This window comes from Phocoena phocoena, chromosome 3 (assembly GCF_963924675.1).
Source record: "Phocoena phocoena chromosome 3, mPhoPho1.1, whole genome shotgun sequence".
Lineage (NCBI taxonomy): Eukaryota > Metazoa > Chordata > Mammalia > Artiodactyla > Phocoenidae > Phocoena > Phocoena phocoena.
The window spans coordinates 73361357-73380126 of record NC_089221.1 but is presented as its reverse complement, the minus strand read 5'-3'; the positions used below and the strand labels follow the sequence as shown (position 1 = coordinate 73380126).

The window sequence follows — 18770 nt, the reverse complement described above, 5'->3', positions numbered from 1 at the left end:
ACACTGCCTCTTCTGAGGCCCCAAGCCTGCCAGCCTCTGGACTGGAATTACACGATTGTTTCTCGCAGGTCTCCAACTTGCTGACTTTCCCTGCAGATTTTGGTAATTGCTAGCCTCCGTAATCTCATGAACCAACTCCTTACAATAAATTTGTGTCTATCTATCTATCTATCTATCTACCTACCTACCTCCTTACCTACCTACCTACATCCTATTGGTTCCATTTCTCTGGACAACCCTAACACACTGCATTTACCTGTCAAAACCATAAAGCTCACAATCAAGCCTAGCACTGCTCTTGGGAGACTGGTACTCTCCAGAAACATCATTAAGACTAAATTTTGAACCTTTCTGGATGACAGTTTGGCAATATTTCTAAAAATTTCATATTTTTAATCCAGTAATTTCATTTCAGGAAATCTGTGATGTAGAAATGTGACACAGCACACACACTGCAGACCTTTTAAATATTAAAAACGAGCAAAGGGAAGAACTTAAATGTCCAATGCTGGGGAATGGTAAACACACTATGATAAAGTCCATCTTGAGACAGATATTGTGATGTCATTAAAAAAATGTGGAGGTATACCCAATGGCATGGGAAATTCTAATGATATGACATTAAGTGAAATAAGGAGGAGATAAAACTGTGTGACCTCAATTTTACATAACAAAAATCTATAAATCTAGATATAAACAGAAGTACTAATATTTGAATGATGGGAATATATCTGACTTTTATTTTTTAAATTATATTTTCTAAGTTTTCCATAATTTCTAAAACAATGATTAATTTTATAATTAAAAAAAATTATTTTAAGAAAAAAAAAAGCAAGCAGATTCCTTGCTCCTGAAAAGCCACAAAGTAGAAAATATAACCCCCAAATCAACTGTCAGAAAATCTTTTTGAGCCAGGAATGGTTTTCTTAAGTCACTAAATATCCTGTTGGACAAACTGTTTATATTTGTGGGCACTTCCTTTTCCATTAGAGACTTCAACAAAACTTCCCCTATAAATAACTGATTTATTTCCTGAACTAATACACAATTGACCATTTGTGGTTGTATGAGCTTTCTTAGATTTCCAAATGAGAGTTTTTGATATATTGCAAAATACCTTGTAATGCAGAGCATCTGAAAATGAAAGCTGATCAATTTTTTCATTGCATCTGTAAAATTTTTAAAGAAAATAAGCAAGATGAAATGCAATTCACAAGCATCTCTCATTACAACTCCACCTCCTGCAGTTTTACAATTACCTCTTTCCTAATGCTTTATTCAGCTTGATATTTCAAATGCCTAAGTTCTTAGCACTCTGCATTAAAACATAATCATTATTCTTCCTGATTCTGCCTCTAGTTAATAAATTAGGATGAACACAGACTGAGATTCTTGTGGCAACACGTTTTCACCATTTTGACCCTGAGTAAATCACTTTAAATGTTCTCAATGTGTTAACTGTACCATTATTGTACTTGGAAAATTTAATTAGCACACAAAACATTTAAACTAATTCTCTGAAATAATCTGATATCACACAAAAGCTTATCTCATACATTAAAATGTAAATTTTCCTTACAAATGGATAGGAGAAAGATGTGTTAATAGAGAAATAAAAATTCAAGGGAGACAAAAGCTAATAGCCCTAATATAGTGCACCTCACCTCCAAAAAAAGTGAAAAAGAAAACAAGGAAACACTACTCTTCAAATTATTGGAAAATATGAACAATCAGAAAAATTAATGGAGGAAGATGAACAAGCAAGTCACAAAATAGATAAAAATGGTAAATAAGTGTATGCAATGATATATAAATGAGACGTGTACTTAGGATGATGTCTGATACATAATAAATGATGAAAACATACCTATCTATATATGTATATATATATAAACATATATGTCTATGTGTGTATGTGTATATCTATCTATATATCTACCTACCTACCTACCTACCTCACGTTGGCACACACTGAAAAAAAAACTTACAATGCCCAGAGTTGTCAAGAACATGGAGCAACAGGCTCTGTCATATTTTGTGATTTGAGTGTAAATAGATGTGTCCATTTTAGAAAATGCTATGGTAACATCTTTTAAAGTAAAAAATTATATATGTCTTCTTTGAATGAGCCATTCCACTGCTCAAAATTCATCCTATGGCAAACAATAACGCACGTATACAAGTATATAGGGATATTCATTACAATGTTCTAAAGAAAAACTGGAAATAGTCCAAAAGTCTACCAATAGAAGTTTGGTGAAATAAATATAATAGAACATTACAGTACAAAATGTGATTGATATATACGGATATAGAAAACTGTCCCATAAATAAAAAGTAGATTGCAAAACAGAATATATCCTGTTTTCATTGTGAGTGCATAATTATGTAGTATGAGCATGTGCATATACATATATTAGAATATACATAGAGGAAAGGTAGAAAAATACATACCAAGTACCTTTAATATGAAGTTATAGGTGAAGTTACATATTATTATAATATTGTTATAAGTATTGAGACTTGGAAAAAGCTATTACTGATACTACTGAAGTAATCACAAATAAAAATATTTATATGACACTACTGTCCGAAAATAATATTAGAATAAATCTAGTTGTTTCTGGATATGGAAGGATACAGTTCCTCATCTTTCAACATAAATGAAGCTTATGTTCTCTTATTTTTTACAACTTGTGGCCTTACCAAAAAGGACTCCCTGGAACTAAATGGATACTTAATCTTTCACTTCAGATTGTATTTACATTTAGATAAACTATAAAAATACCAGCTATGGACTGAATGTTTGTGTTCCTCCTCTCCCCAAATTCATATGTTGAAACTCTAACCCCCAATGTGATATATTTGGAGATGGCACCTTTGGGAAATAATTACTGTTAGATTAGGTCATAGGGTGGAGCCTTGTGATGGGATTAATGCTCTGAGATAAGAGGAAACACAGGATCTCTCTCTGCATGCACCAAGGAAGGCCATGTGAGGACAAGACCAGCTAGAGGGCCCTCACCAAGAACCTGACCTTGCTGTCACTCTGATCTGGATTTCCAGCCTCCAGAACTGTGAGAAATAAATGTTTGTTTAAGTCACCCAGTAGTCAATGGTATTCTGTTATATCAACCTAAACCAAATGAGATAGTATCATAAAAGATTGCAAACTTTAGAGGCATTTTATTCTCATTTATGACAAACACAAAAGAAAGCAAAATAAAGCAAAGTCCTGACTTTGATTGATAAAAGCTTCTGAGTTTCAGAAATATTAAAGAGTGTATTATTTGTAATCCTAATGTCAAAGATGCAAAAGAAAATGACAGAAATAATAGTTTCAGAATAACTGGAGGTAGTAAAATGATAAGCTGCCCTTCATGAATTCATAGGGTCAATAACGTTTAGCCAGACTTGTCTGGCAGATTACATGTAATTATTACTTCACGTGTGACACACATTTACAGACCCATCACAAGGCTGTCATGAACTGACCCCCACCCCCACCCCGTGCCAGGTACTGCACATGCATTTTCTCTACATGCATTATCTCACTCAATCCACATCACAATCCTACGACACACAGGTTTTATTTTACCTATTCCACAGATGGGGAACAGCAAACTCTCAGAGAGTAACCAGCTCAGGGTCACAGAGCTAGAACATAGGAGAGCCAGCAGTTGACGTCTTGTCTATCTACCTCCAAAGCCTCTGCTCTTTCCACTGTGTTCCGATCAAGAAAAAGTTTACAGCCGCCTCCCTACACAGAGTGAGTACAGTGAACTGGCTAAAGTCCACTTTTTTTAGGTCCCTACATTTCAGTACCTGGGTGTGCCAAATATTAAGCACATTTACTGAAGAGTTGGATGCCTGTGTACTAGAAATAAGAGTTAGAGTTGCATCTGGCCATGGGTGCTTATTTATGTGTCAACCAGCTAGAGTGACTAAATAAATATTCTTTTTACTGATAATGCTATTTGGTGATGCTACCTCCTTTACATAGAAGGATATTACAGGTGGATTTTAAATGAGTGTTAAAAAATGTGTAATTTTTACTCAAATATAGGACATGGTAGAATTGGTTTTTTGGTTATCCTATATAGTATTCAATGAATGCTTATGGAAAGAAGGAGTAAGGGAGGTAATCTATCTATGAATTTGTACAGTAATTACGACAGGTAAAATGACTCAGGTCATTTAACTTAGAATATTAAATTGATCACAGATAATTCTCATCTTTTGTCTTCTAATGGCAACTTCTCTTACTTGACTAAGAAAACTTATTTTGCTTGTGTATCTTAAGTAATACACCACATCATGGGGACACAGGTACAGGATACAAAAACCCTTGTAATTATTATTCAAATTAAACTGAATAATGGCAAAGGTATGCTAGACACATTTTGAGGCTATTATATGCCTTCTCTTCATTATCCATAGATACAAGCAATTAATAAAGAACTCTGTCATGCTGTCTGACATTAGCCAAACTAGGTCACTATGGTGACATCATTTGTGGAGAACAGAATTTTATGTTTGTGGGTATACCATAAAGAAGTGATGAGGATTTTCAGTCCTCCATGCAGATGAATTTGAAAACCTACACACAATGGATAAAATCCTAGTTTAATACAGACTATCAAAATTGTTCCCATTTGATTAAGAAAGCTTAAACAGACCAATTTCTACAGAGAACTAGAAAAAGTTATTGAGGGACAACTCCACAAAAAGAAACAGGCCCAGATGGTTTCACAGGGGAATTCTACCAAACCTTTTGAGACCAGACTGTCTCATGCACTGTTAAAAGGAAGAAAAACTCCCTAAGTCCTTTTATAAAGCAAGTAAAACACTGTTACCTAAACCAAATAAAGGCAGTCCAAAGGGAAAAAAAAACTATAAACCAACATCATTCATGAATAGTGATACAATAATACTAAGTGAAATATAAATAAAGAGAATTCAACTCCATATTAAGAAATAATACATCAGCTCGGTGCTTTGTGACTGCCTGGAGGGGTGGGATAGGGAGGGTGGGAGGGAGGGAGACACAAGAGGGAAGAGATATGGGAACATATGTATATGTATAACTGATTCACTTTGTTATAAAGCAGTAACTAACACATCATTGTAAAGCAATTATACCCCAATAAAGATGTTAAAAAAAAAAAAAAAGAAATAATACAATGACCAAGAGGGATTTCTTCTAGGAATGGTAGGTATGCTCTATCTAATAATATCATACATCACATTAATATATTGAGGTACATTAATAAAATCATATGCTTGTCTCCAAAGATGGAGAAAATTGGTGAAATGTGAAGAAGGTTTGCCATTTAGTTAATAGTGTTTTATCACAGTTAATTTCCTGGTTTTGATCACTGTACTATGGTTATATAAGTATGTATATGTATGTCCTTGAGTGAAGGATATATGTGAACTCTGGCAATTTTTTCAACTTTTCTGTGTTTAAAATTCTTTCCAAAATAAAATGTAAGAGAAGAAGATGGATATAGATGGATAGATAGAAAAAGTTTAGAGGAGAGCTACTAAGATAGTGAAAAGACGCAAAAGCATGATATATGTGGAAATATTTGAACAAATAAGAAATGGTTAGCCTGGAAACAAAATAACAGTGACAAACTGAAGGATTATTTAATTGAAATGTTTAGGGTTTTTTTTGGTGTGAATCCAGCAATTAGATTTTGAGCCAGAATCTAAAAGATTTCTACTCTATGTGGAAAGTCCTGGGAGGAAATACATGCTTTCTCATAGAGGAGCTCAAATATAAAGTGAATGAACATTTGTCAGGGATTGCTGTAGAGATTACCCAAGGATTGTAATGGAGACTGGATCCAATGCTTTATAGAGTTCTCTTTTCACCTAGATTCCATCTTGCATGTGAAGAAGAGGATCCAGGGACTTAAGAGAAATCATGAGGGGTGTAAGTCAAAGCACCAGTTGGAATTTTTCTCAGAGAGATACAGCAGTAGTCAGAAAAGCTGAGGCTGGTGCTAGGAGAGCTAAAGCTAACATAAGCTAAGAGAATGAGGTAAGGGTAGTAGAATGAGTTGTATAATCAGTAGCTATAAAAGGTCATATAAACTGAGTATGTTTACAGTAAGAAGTTCAAGAAGCTAACAAGTCTTTGAACAGGGGTTTGAATCATGATATGCCTTTGAGGACATGCCTGGAAGTTTTCCAACCCTTTGATTCTATGATTCTAAGACTTTGTGGAGAAGCATACTCTCAATATTTTTTTTATTTGGAGTTCTGAATAAATGGAAAATGCGAGTCAAAAGCTGCTATTTCTGTTCATGTATTTGTGTGTGTGTGTGTGTGTGCGTACACACCCATGTGCAATAACATACCACCCACCTGAGAAAATCCTTGAAGAGATCCTGACAACATCTCTCTTCCATAGATTTACTGCAATTTTCTCTAATCCTCAGACGATAGGTAAATAGGCTCCCTGTATTTATAAACATTTTTCATGATTCTCTTTTTAAGTAATTCGATGAAAATAAAGACTCTCATATGATATCATACTTCCCATACAGCGCTGTATCTCCTACTTAGTTCTAATTTAGAATACACAGATTTGTTCTCTATGTTAACAACATTTCTCCTAATATAGTTAGCAAAATTAGATTGTTTTCAGAGGATTGAGTTATTTATAAAACAAGTAATTCAGTTCAGGAGCAGGAAAATCAGAATAGGTTATAATTAAGATTTGTTAAGAGTATCTAAAATAAAACATGATGCCAAAATATTAAGAAACTAAAATACTGAAAAACTAAAAAACTGTAATCGATTTTTAAATTAAGTTATGCATTTTTTCATCACGAGCAAACAAATTCTTAGCTTAAATAGAAGAGAATTCACTTAGGCCTTGGCACATAATAGTTATTCAGTAAGCAATTTGCTGATTTTTTCTTTAAGGTTGAATTCATATGACCTAGCAAGAAAGAGAAAAAAGCAACTGTTTTGGAAGTACAAAATAACCTATCATCTTTGTTATGTCATTTTTACTGTTACTGACATTTATTAATGTGTCAGGGTCTTACAGCTCAGAGGTAGGAATATGGAGATAAGTAAGTCTTCACTCTCCTCCCCTCTGTATGACATGACTCTGCCACTCATTCTCAATCACTCTATCCTTCCATAGTCACATAATTGTGACCCCAGATTAACAGCATATTATCTATTTAGGGACAATGTCTCAGGGCCATATTCCCTTGACTTCTACCCTGGCTCTTGACCCTTCTGTATTCTCTTTCCTCTGCATTTGGCACGATAAAGCTAGGGATTTTTCTTCAGATTGTTCCTTTTCCTAGAGCAGTTGAGAAGCCAACCCAAGAAAAATCGGTGGCTACTTCCAAAGACACTAAATATACACCACGCAATAGAGACTACCTCTAGGTACTCTCAACAGAGTTACTGCTGGTAACCAATGGAAATCAATTAAGGACAGACTTCATTTACTTTGGCTTTGTTAAACACTGTTCAACTATAAGATAAAAAAGAAAGCTGGAAGAATTTCTAGCACAATTTTCAAAAAGTGATGAAAATGTCTTTAAAATTTTTTAAAGGTATAGGAAGCCTTCTTTTGTTAACTTTGAGTATAGTACAGTTTTTCATAGTTTCATAGCATTAACCGGCTCAGTGACAAAGAAGCGGTAACAAGTCTATGTTGGGTGTTCTACTTCATAGACAAAAGTAAATTTAAAATTTTATAGGCTCTTTAAAACCTTTCTCTAAATCATGTTGTGTGATTTAAATCTAGATTCAAAAATCCATTACTCTTGGTATATTAGAATTTTATCTATTATATATGTATAAGAAGATTTTTTTTCTTATAAGACATGACATGCCTCATGCAGTATTTAAAATGTTGAGACATTAGTATCATTTGGTGACTTCCAGGTATTTTAGATACACTTCGCTAACCATATTACTGTGTAAGATTTTATTAGGTATATATTATACAGAAATCATGAAAGTTTTCTCTAAACCCACATTTGTGTAAACTTGCCTTGGTTGTTAAGGCTTTTCTTTTTTCCAGTTCAGATATTTCCATCAAGGGATAAATTAAGCCCCACATTCTTCATAAATTTAGTATTTTTACCATATATTCTGTAATTAATCACTGACCTCCAGGATGAATTTCAATTTACATAGCTAACTTACTCAAGTATTCATAATACAGTATGATTGGTACAATCATACGATTTATGATGGGTTCTGAGTCTACCAAGGTTATATGTAAGAGGTAGTGTTTTAATCTGAAAATAGACACTTTAAAGAGTTGATATTTAAGTTGATGTTTAGAGGAAAAATAGGTATTTTTTTGGCAGACATAAAGAAAGAAAAGTATTTGAGACATAGAAGATATAGTTAAAGGTATATGCATAGGAGACCATGGGAAATATCAAGTGATTCAGTTACAAAGGATAACTGGTAAGGATGGGTGGGAAGGATGCTAAAAGAAGCTGGTTCAATAGTTTAGAGTCAAACCGTGGACAACCTAACAATCCATGACCTTGATGGTAATGAAAAGCACCTCCTGGTTTTTAAGCATCAGAGTGATATGGTTATTTCCATTTTTCAAAATTTAGTGAATGGACTGTAAAAGGAAGAAATTAGAGATAAGAACACAAGTTAAGAGGCAACCCAACAGACAAGACAAAGATGACATACAAAGATGACATAAATGAACTGAAGAGATGGTGATGAAATAAGAGATGAAAATGAGAAAGTAGTAGGAAGACATTTAGGAGTTAGACTAGGAAACAATTTGTGATTAATAAGATGTGAAATATAAGGGGAAAACAGTAGAAAAACTCTCAAGTTCACAACATGGGTACCTAGGTAGATGGTGGACTTTTCCTAGGGAATGTAGGTCAAAGCACACATTTAAGAGATTATTATTTATTTATTTTTTTTGGCGGTACGCGGGCCTCTCACTGTGCTCCGGACACGCAGGCTCAGTGGCCATGGCTCACGGGCCTAGCCGCTCTGCGGCATGTGGGATCTTCCCAGACCGGGGCACAAACCCGTGTCCTCTGCATCGGCAGGCGGACTCTCAACCACTGCGCCACCAGGGAAGCCCTAAGAGATTAATTTTAAACCTGTAAAATATAAGATAGCTGCATGTCATTCTGGTAAAGATGTTTATTGGACTTCTGAATAAATAATAGAAGTCCCTAAACAAACTCAACTTACAGAGATCTTCTCTGAAAAACACATTATAATAAAACTGTCAAAAATCAAAGACAAAGAAAGAATCTTAAAAGCAGTAAGAGAAAAAAACTTGTAACTTACAAGGAAACCTTCATAATGCCATCAGTGGATTTCTCATCAGAGACCTTAGCGGTATCCCAGAAGAGAGTGGGATGATATATTCAAAGTGCTGAGAGAAAAACCTACCAACCAACAATACCCTACTTGGCAAAGCTGTCCTTAAGAAATTAAGGAGAAATAAAGACTGAAGGAATTCATTACCACTAGCCCCACCTTACAAGAAAAGCTGAAAGGAGTTCCTCAAGCTGAAATGAAAGGATACTAGTCACATGAAAACATATAAAAATATACAACACATGTAAAGGTAAGCATGTAGTCAAATTCAGAATATTCTGATACAGTAGTTAGGTAGTGTGTTCACCAGTTAACTCTACTAAAAAAGTTGAAGGACAGAAGTATTAAAAATAACTATAGCTACATTAATTTGTTAATAAATACACAATATAAAAAGAGGTAAATTGTGACCCAAAAAAGAAAAGGGGAGGAGTAAAAGAGCAGTTTTGGTATGCAAATGAAGTTCAGTTGACCAATAAAATAGATTGTTATATCAATAAGATATTTTATGTAAGCCTCACGGTAACCACAAAGCAAAAAACTTACAGTAGACACACAAAAGATAAAGAGAAGGGAATCAAAGCATATCACCATGGAAAAGCACTGATTCAAAAAGGAAAATAGCAAGAGAGGAAAAAAGGAACAATAAAATAGGCAAAAAAACAATTAATAAGATGTATTAGTAAGTCCTTATCGATAATTACTCTAAATGTAAATATATTAAATTCTTCAATATAAAGGCATAGAATGGCTGGATAGATTTTTTTAAAAAAGGTCCAATATATGCTGCCTATAAGAGATTCACTTCAGCTTTATGGACACATATGGGCTCAAAGAGAAGGGATGAGAAAAGATATTCCATCAAGTGGAACTGAAAGTGAGCAGGGGTAGCTATACTTACATCATACAAATAGACTTTAACTCAAATGGTGTAGCAAGAGGTGAAGAAGGCCATTATATAATGATAAAGGGTCAACTTATCAAGAGGATATAATAATCATAAATATATATGTACCCAACATCAGAGAACCCAAATATACTAAGCAAATACTAACCAATCTGAAGGGAGAAGTAGACAAGAATACAATAATAGTAGGGGACTTCAACATCCCACTTTTAACAATGGATATATCATCCAAACAGTCAATAAGAAAATGTTGGACTTGAGCTATTCTTTAGACCAAATGGACCTAAAAGACATATAGAACATGCCACCCAACAGCAATAGAATATACATTCCTCTCAAGTGCACACAGAACATTCTCTAGGAGAGATCATATATTAGGCCACAAAAAAGTTTTAACAAATCTTAAAAGACTGAAATCATATCAAGTATCTTTTCCAACCACAATAGTATGAAACTAGAAATCAATTACAGGAAGAAAATTGGAAAATTCACAAATATGTGGAAATTAAACAATACATTCCTAAACAACCAACGGGTCAAAGAAGGAATAAAAAGGGAAATTAAAAAAAATCTTGAAACAAACAAATATGGAACACAATATACCAAAACTTATACCAAAACTTATGGGATGCAGCAAAAGCAGTTCTAAGATGAAGTTTGTAGTGATAAAAGCCTACATGACGAAAAAAGAAAGATCTCAAACAACCTAACTCTACACCTCAAGGAACTAGGAAAAGAAAAAACGAAGCCCAAAGTTAGCAGAAGGAAGGAAATAATAAAGATTATATACTTCTGGTGGGAATGTAAATTGTTACAACCACTACAGAAAACAGTATGGAGGTTCCTCAAAAAGTTAAAAATAGAACTATCATATGATCCAGCAATCCCACCTCTCGGTATATATATATAAAGGAAATGAAATCAGGATCTTGAAGAGATATTCGCACCCCCATGTTCACAGCAGCATTATTCACAATAGCCAAGATATAGAAACAACCTAAGTGTCTGTCTATGAATGAATGCATAAAGATGTGAGATATATATTGCAATACATACAATACACTACAATATTATTCAGCCACAAGAAAGAAGGAAAGCCTGCCATGTGCAACAACATGGATAGACCTTGTGGGCATTATGCTAAGTGAAGTACTTTAGACAGAGAAAGATAGATATTATATAATCTCACTTATATGAGGAATCTTAAAAAAGCTGCACTCATAGAAACAGAGATTAGAATGGTGGTTGCCACGACCTGAGGATGGGGAAAGTGGGGAGATATTGGTCAAAAGGCACAAATTTCTAGCATAAGACAAATAAGTTCTGGGGATCCAACATACAGCATGGTGACTATAATTAACAATATTACATACTTGCAAGTTGCTAAGAGAAGAAATCTTAAATGTTCTTAACCACACACACACACACACACACACACACACACACAAAAGGTAATTATGTGAGGTGATGGAGGTGTTAACTAACCTTATTGTGGTAATTAGTTCAGAATAGATGTGGGTATCAAAGCATCACACCTTAAACTTACAAAATTATATATGTGAGTCATATCTCAATAAAGCTGGGGAAATTTTTTAAAATAAACAAAATAAATACATAGTACCTGGCACATAGTAAGCAAAGCAAATAAAATAAATAAGGTAAATAGAATAAAGAAAGAGAAAAGTCAGATAAAACCCAAAAGTAAATCAAGAAGTCTAGAAATTGATGAAATTGAAATGAAATTTAAAATAAATGCACAATAGAGAATATCAAGAAGTCAAAAGTTGAATTTGGGAAAAAACAGTAATATTCATAAACACCCCAGCAAGACTGATGAGGAGAGGAAAAAATAGTGAAAGAAGACACTAATTGTCAATATCAAGAACGAAAAAAGATTCATTACTACAGATCTTACAAACACTAAAACATTTGAATAGTTAGATGGAATGGAAACATTCCTAGAAAAAAAAACAATTTATCAAATTGACACAGAAAGAAATGTATATGGAAACTATGAATAGTTCTATATGTTTACAAGAAAATGAATCTGTAATTAAGTCTTCCTACAAAGAAAACGTGAGGCCTAGTTGGCTTCCTGTGTGACTTCTTCCAAAATAATAAAGAAGAAATATCACTAAACTTGCAAACTTTTTCAGCTAATAGGAAAAGAGCAATCACTTCCTGGTTTTATGAAATTATCATAATTTTGGTTCTAAAAGTTGACAAAAACATTGTAAATAAAACAACTTGAGCATATTAATACACTAGAGATCTACTTAGAGAAAATTCCTCACTAAAAAGAAAGTTCTATTACTGAAAACAACCACTGCACAACAGATGTCCAGTTATTTTACAACCACAAATTCTACCATCTCCAGAGAAAAGGCATGTTTTTGAATGATGATATAAGTATACAATATTTTACAAAAATAACACAGTAATTTATTCTTACATTGAGATTAAAGTAATATCAAAAATACAGAATTTCTTAAAAACTGGAATAAATTCACATGAGTATTCTATGTGAATGAAGAAGAAAAGTAACCTATACTACTTACAAAGGTTAGTCGCTTTTGGTTGAATAAGGCTATAATTTTAAGATTGGGTAAAGGTTAATATATTTTACATTGCATTTATTATAGTTGAGCTGGTAATAAAGAACTTTCTGCAAAAGCCTCAGAATGCAAATATTTTAAGAGTCAGTTGATTTGGACATTCTTGTATAACAGTTTATTTCTCTCTTAAAAATCCTTTTAGAAGCATCAAGAGATAGTTTCTTCTAGTTAACATCACTTTCATCACTTTCATCGGGTGATACACACCCATTTATCCAGACTGGGTGTGTATACATGTGATGCTAAAACTGCTGCCAAATAACTCTGATCTTGCCAGGGAGCTCATGAAAGAGATGGCTACTGGCCACCAGGACTTGTCTCATGGTTACTTTGTACTTGACAAAGAAAGATGCAGAACTTTCTGAAATTAATCCTGGCAGCCCAAGGTTTAAATTAATGCCAGGAGTAGTAATATGTCATAACATAACTGTGAAAAGATACAACCATTCCCTTCTACAAGATCAGGCTTTTAGAATTTTATATCAACAAAATATAATACTATATTTCAATACTATTGTTGTAATGCTATAAATTAATCAGTATGAGGGAATCTTACTGAATTGCAATAAAAAGACTAAATTATTATATATGGTATCTCAATGGGTGTGTGTGTATTACATAGCTCATCTCCTTTGGTTTAATGTGGTATGGGATATTAGTCTGCGATTGCCCACGTGTGAAGTATATCTGCATACATCAATAACAAGTGTTGATTAAGTAAATAATGGATGATCATAACTGATCAGAGGCAATAATAATATGAAAATGACTTCTGCTTATATAGTACTTTTACTTTAAAAGATTCTTTACATCTATTAACTAATTTTTATCTTCACAATAACCTGTGAGATAATTAGGTAATATTGTCTTCATAAGATTGTGACTAGGCTATTCTTTCTTATTTAGAAATGTTACTTTTTCCTCTAAATCCTCATTACATCAAGGGAGTTGATTAAGCTTTATTACCCAAAGTTGTTTTTTTTTTTTTTTAACGTGGAGTCAATAAAAGGGGCTGAGGGGTCCTCAAAGTTGTAAGATACCAGATTCAGGATTAAGGCATGCATATATATGTGTGTATAAAGATCCGTCAGATTTCAAGACTACAGTGTACTTTAATAAGAATCTATCAGAAGGACCCAGCTGACCTTACCTCCTTCCCATGTACTTTTGCAGACACTCTCCATTCACTCTGACAGTCTTTTGGTATTTAGGGATTTTATGAATGATGGTGCCTGCCGTGCTCCCCATCCACCCGCCCCCAAATATCAGACTCCTTAGATAACATGCCACACTCCAAATTTGTCACTGATTCTATTCTTCACCAAAATTTTCATAGTTCTCTGATTTCACTAGGTATTTCTGTTTGTCCCAATCTAACAAACTAAATTATGGTAAAGTATAAATTGCTGTGAACTGTTTGATACACCAATCCACTTGAGAAAACTGCACCTATCAAAGGAACTGCAGAGGCAATAGTTTCTTATTTATAGAGATAATTAGAGATTTAGAAGGTGTGGCAGGAAGGCAAAGGTCTTCATGGTGCTCCTTCAGTCAGATCCCTTAGTCAACTGCTCCCACCTTCTACCAGTAAAGCTGCCTGGATACAGAAAGGCTGAGGAGGCAGTGTGCTCTGCCTGGATGTACTTACAGGTCACCGTGAATGAGTCCATAGATCTGCGACATGCTCTGATGATAGACTCCTCTCAAAATAACTATGAGGAGAATCACCACAAAAGCTGGAAGTCCCCAACTCAGAAGAAAAAACAGCAGATACCGCCTTTCTGTGTGTTCATCATTCATCACCAGCACGTACCAGAAATTCACAGACTAAGGAAAGAAGCAGAACATAAGATGAACAGGCTCTGGTCTAGTGGCACAGGAAACACACTCACCTGGCTTAGGCATAAAGAGTGACAACAGATCAACAAAGGGCCAGGCTCTACTCAATAACTATAGTTTTGATTTGATTTTTTAAGTCAGTTCACACATTCATTTTTTTATATACCCGAGAAATTCAGGGTATCTCAAAAGTCTGAAAACATTAGTAAATACTTAATTTACTGTACTTTATATTTTGCTTAATTTGTTTTGATTATGACGATTTGACTCAGTCATAATCGTCTGTGATTGTTCTGTCAATGTCTTTGAAGAAACACACAGATACTCAAACTTACTTTCTATATGAACAGTTTCATGATGATAATGAAGTAAATAGTCCTATGTCCCAGACTTTTAAACAATGTTTACTTATTGAGGGCTTATCATGTGGTAGAGTCAGACACTTGTTCCAGGGAATGGGGAGATAGTTGTGACAACAGCCCCAGTCTTAGTCCCAAGTGGGAGACAGACAAGTAAACAGAAAATGTTTGCACAGAGAAAAATGTACTGTGATGGGGTAGGCTTTGCGGCCATTCTCCTTTCTCAATTTACACTCTCTCTTTGTCATTCATTCACTTGATAAATGCTTATTGAGTGCTTACTGCATTTCAAAGGCCCGTCCAGGCACTGGGGCTATAACAGTAACAGAGGTGGTAGGAGTATTTACCTTCTTGAATCTTACTTTCCAAACAAATGGGAAGAAATCATTAAGGAAAACATTTAAATTTATATCATACTTTGTATGTTATTTCTTATCTTCTTAAGATAAAAATATAAAAGGGACAAATGTATATAAAGAGTGAGGGGGATGAAGGGATACATTAGATAAACAGAAGAAGGAATCCGAGGCCTGGAAATGTTACTACTGGCCCCAAATCACACCTAGCGTGTATATAAGCCAAATCTAGAACTTATATATTCTGCCTTCTAGTGTTCTTTTCCCATGAGATCACTTATGTTTAATTATCTTTTATTACAGAAACAACACTGAAAGTCATATCATATATATTTCACACATGATGCTTATCCACTAGATAAACCCCCTTCTCAACTTCATATTGTCGAGTGTGAGTACAGATTAATCATATATGTATATTTTTATACATTAGTGACAACAATCCCAGAGCAAGTGACAACAATCTCAGTTTCTTCATGTGTACAACAAAGCTATTATAAAGATTACATAAGACACTACATATAAAGTGCTAAGCACATAGCACTAAAAAATGTGACCACCTCACTTAAATCTCCTATTAGGATGTCGGACAGTGTGAAAAACAAAAGATAAATAAAGACCAAAAGTAAGCAGTGATACAATGGAAACTCTTCTATGTGAAAAACAACATGCCTAATGTTCCTAGGAAGGCTTTACAGATAGTTTACTGAGGCTTCCAGGTAAGATTCTGTCTGAACCAAAGTAGCCTTGAAGGATTAGTATTGATTGGCCTAAACCAGGAAAGGATAAAAATGTTTGGTTACTTGAAGATTTTTGTCTCTGAATTTTATTTCCTGTCAGCACTCCATATCTTTATGTACATCTGCATCTATCTGAAATTATGAAGGATGTTTTGAGTTGCTGCTTATGTAAATTTGTTCTAACTTCTTTTTAAAAATTATTAGGTCCAAGAGGCTTTTTTCCTCCTTTCTATTATTAGTGTAGGGACATGACTCAAATAGGTGGGACTGTATCAAGTGTCTGATGCTGGAGTGGTCAATACTGCCTGTTTAGAGAATGAAAATTCATGCAAAGTAAGGATGATTAACCCATTTCCAAAATAAAAGTACGGATTATTTATTTTAAATCGATGTTGTATGTATCCTTATAACATGGTAACTCAGTGGTGCAGTCGGTGGAAGAATCAGGAAGGAGCGCACAGATTGGTAAATGACTTGTAAGTTGATTCATCATGATAAAGATTGGGGCATTTCCAAAATGTCCACTTTTACACTTTTTAGAATCACTGAACGTTTCAGCAACTGTCTGACCTTTACCACAGCCTCAGATAAGACTGAGACAAATGTAACTGCTTGTTAGATTTACACACACAATGCTTCTGCTCTAAAGAGCTCAAGGTACAGGGTCACTGATTCTTGAATACTCAGTTAAGCAAATCAAGCTCCAAATGTCATAAGCTTTTGTTAATTAAAAAAAAAAATCTCTTTCCTTCTCAAAAGAATCCAATCATCGAGGTATACTCTAGGGACAGTATTTACCACTATATGACTTTTTTTTTTTTTTTGGCTAAAGAATGGAAACACTATGTAATGAAACAACATCTAATTATTCTGGAAATACCATATGGCCTAAACCTAAGATTTGTGTTGACTAACTCACTTCAAGTTTTACTTGAAATTTAAAATATTTTAATATAGTATGTATGGTAGGTATATTTTGGGATGTATGCCTAGGCCATCAGCGCTCTTCTCTGAACCCTGTCTCCCTCCTTACCTTCCCCCACCCCCTGCCAACATATGCAGGGTGGGCTCATGACCCTGTTCCTCTGCCCACAGCTGTGGATCTGGTGACAAAGCCTGACCCAGGCTGAACCAATCATCTCTCATTGAGTTCCCTGAAATTTTGTGATAGTTAAGCTGGTCAACTGAGAAAAGAAAACATATGAACTTTAGTGGTAGGAGTAGCCAAAGGCACAGTGAAGAGAGAAAGTGTATTTGCAGAGAAGAAGAAGGGACAAAGCCTTTCATTCCTGCTCACAGCTCCTTGAGGTCCAACTGTACTTACAGAACTTGGGTTCAATGAGTTAGCCTATATGCTTATTATTCCTTTTATGATTTGAAAGTTTGCTTGGATTAACTTAGTTTTTCTTCGTTGTTCTAAAAACATTGAGGCATATATTGCTCCTCTGAAGCACTTGGGTTAAAAGCTCCAGTACTGCCATTCTCCACAATAAGGTGGGAGTGGAACATTTGAGATACATTCCTTTCCCTGTAATCGTGGTTCCTCCTTTGTAATCGAAAGTTAGAGTATCAAGAGACCATTATCTTTGCATAATATTTTTATGTTGCCAGATATATAGCATATGTGCCTCAGTACCTGTGTTTATCCAATGTTAGAACTAAAAGAATTATGAAAATTCAGTATAAGTTAAAGGTGTCACTCTCACCAACATGCTTCATACTGACTGAGCACAGCTTACCACACTCACATATTTCTTGCTAAAGACTAAATGTGAATCGAAATTTCAGTACCTAGGTCTCCAGTTACATTTCTATCTCTAGGCTTTAAACACTTTGTTAGAACCATCTTATAGACCATCTCAAGACATCTTATTTAGAGATAAGGAAGCTGAGGCAGCGAGAGAAAAACATAGCTTTTTCATATTTGGGTTAGTTATAGAATAAAGCATCTTGTGAAGACTAAGGTTAAGATTTATTTCCATAGAAAGTCACACAAATGCTGACAATATTATTGTTTCCATGAGAGCTTATTTTTTTGTCCTCATTTTCCCGCACTCATTGTATGTGCCAGTGGAGATGTATTTTCCTGGTTCAAGTATGGAGATAACCCATTCTCTCTCCCTCTCCACTTTTTGCCAGCACTAAATGAGAACTTATAAAGGGCTTAATCAGAATAGAAATGGCTGAAACATATCTGTGAGCTATGGTAGATTAATTTTTGTATACCTTGTAGTACCTAGTAAAATGCTCTGCATACAATCTTTATTGAGAAGTATCAAATAAACGAAGATGTACACAATTTCAATATTTAACAGTTTTCATTGAATTTAATAACAATTTCATAATTTGGTTTAGTTATTGAGTTTATTCATTTATATACTACCTTCTCAGAAAGAATTGTAGAATTGATTTGATTGAACTCCTAATGAAGGGGGTCAATGTAAAACTGGTGGAAACTTACAAATGTTAAATACAACAGTTTAAGAGAAGAAGAATGGAATCCGTATTTACTAATTGGTTAATAAATGTAGACCCCACATTAAGCTATATCTCATTTAATAAAGACAACTGCTCTCCTAAGTTTTATTATTATTATTATT

General features: G+C 34.3%; 1 protein-coding gene across 1 annotated transcript in view; it reads right to left on the bottom strand.

The window, feature by feature from the left end:
• The window catches only part of ADGRV1 (adhesion G protein-coupled receptor V1), a 542990-nt gene that overhangs the window by 146393 nt on the left and 377827 nt on the right, over positions 1 to 18770 (bottom strand). The window contains exon 85 of the mRNA XM_065873671.1: positions 14525 to 14703. Coding sequence (XP_065729743.1) covers positions 14525 to 14703 — 179 coding nt within the window. The remainder of the gene's footprint in view (positions 1 to 14524; positions 14704 to 18770) is intronic.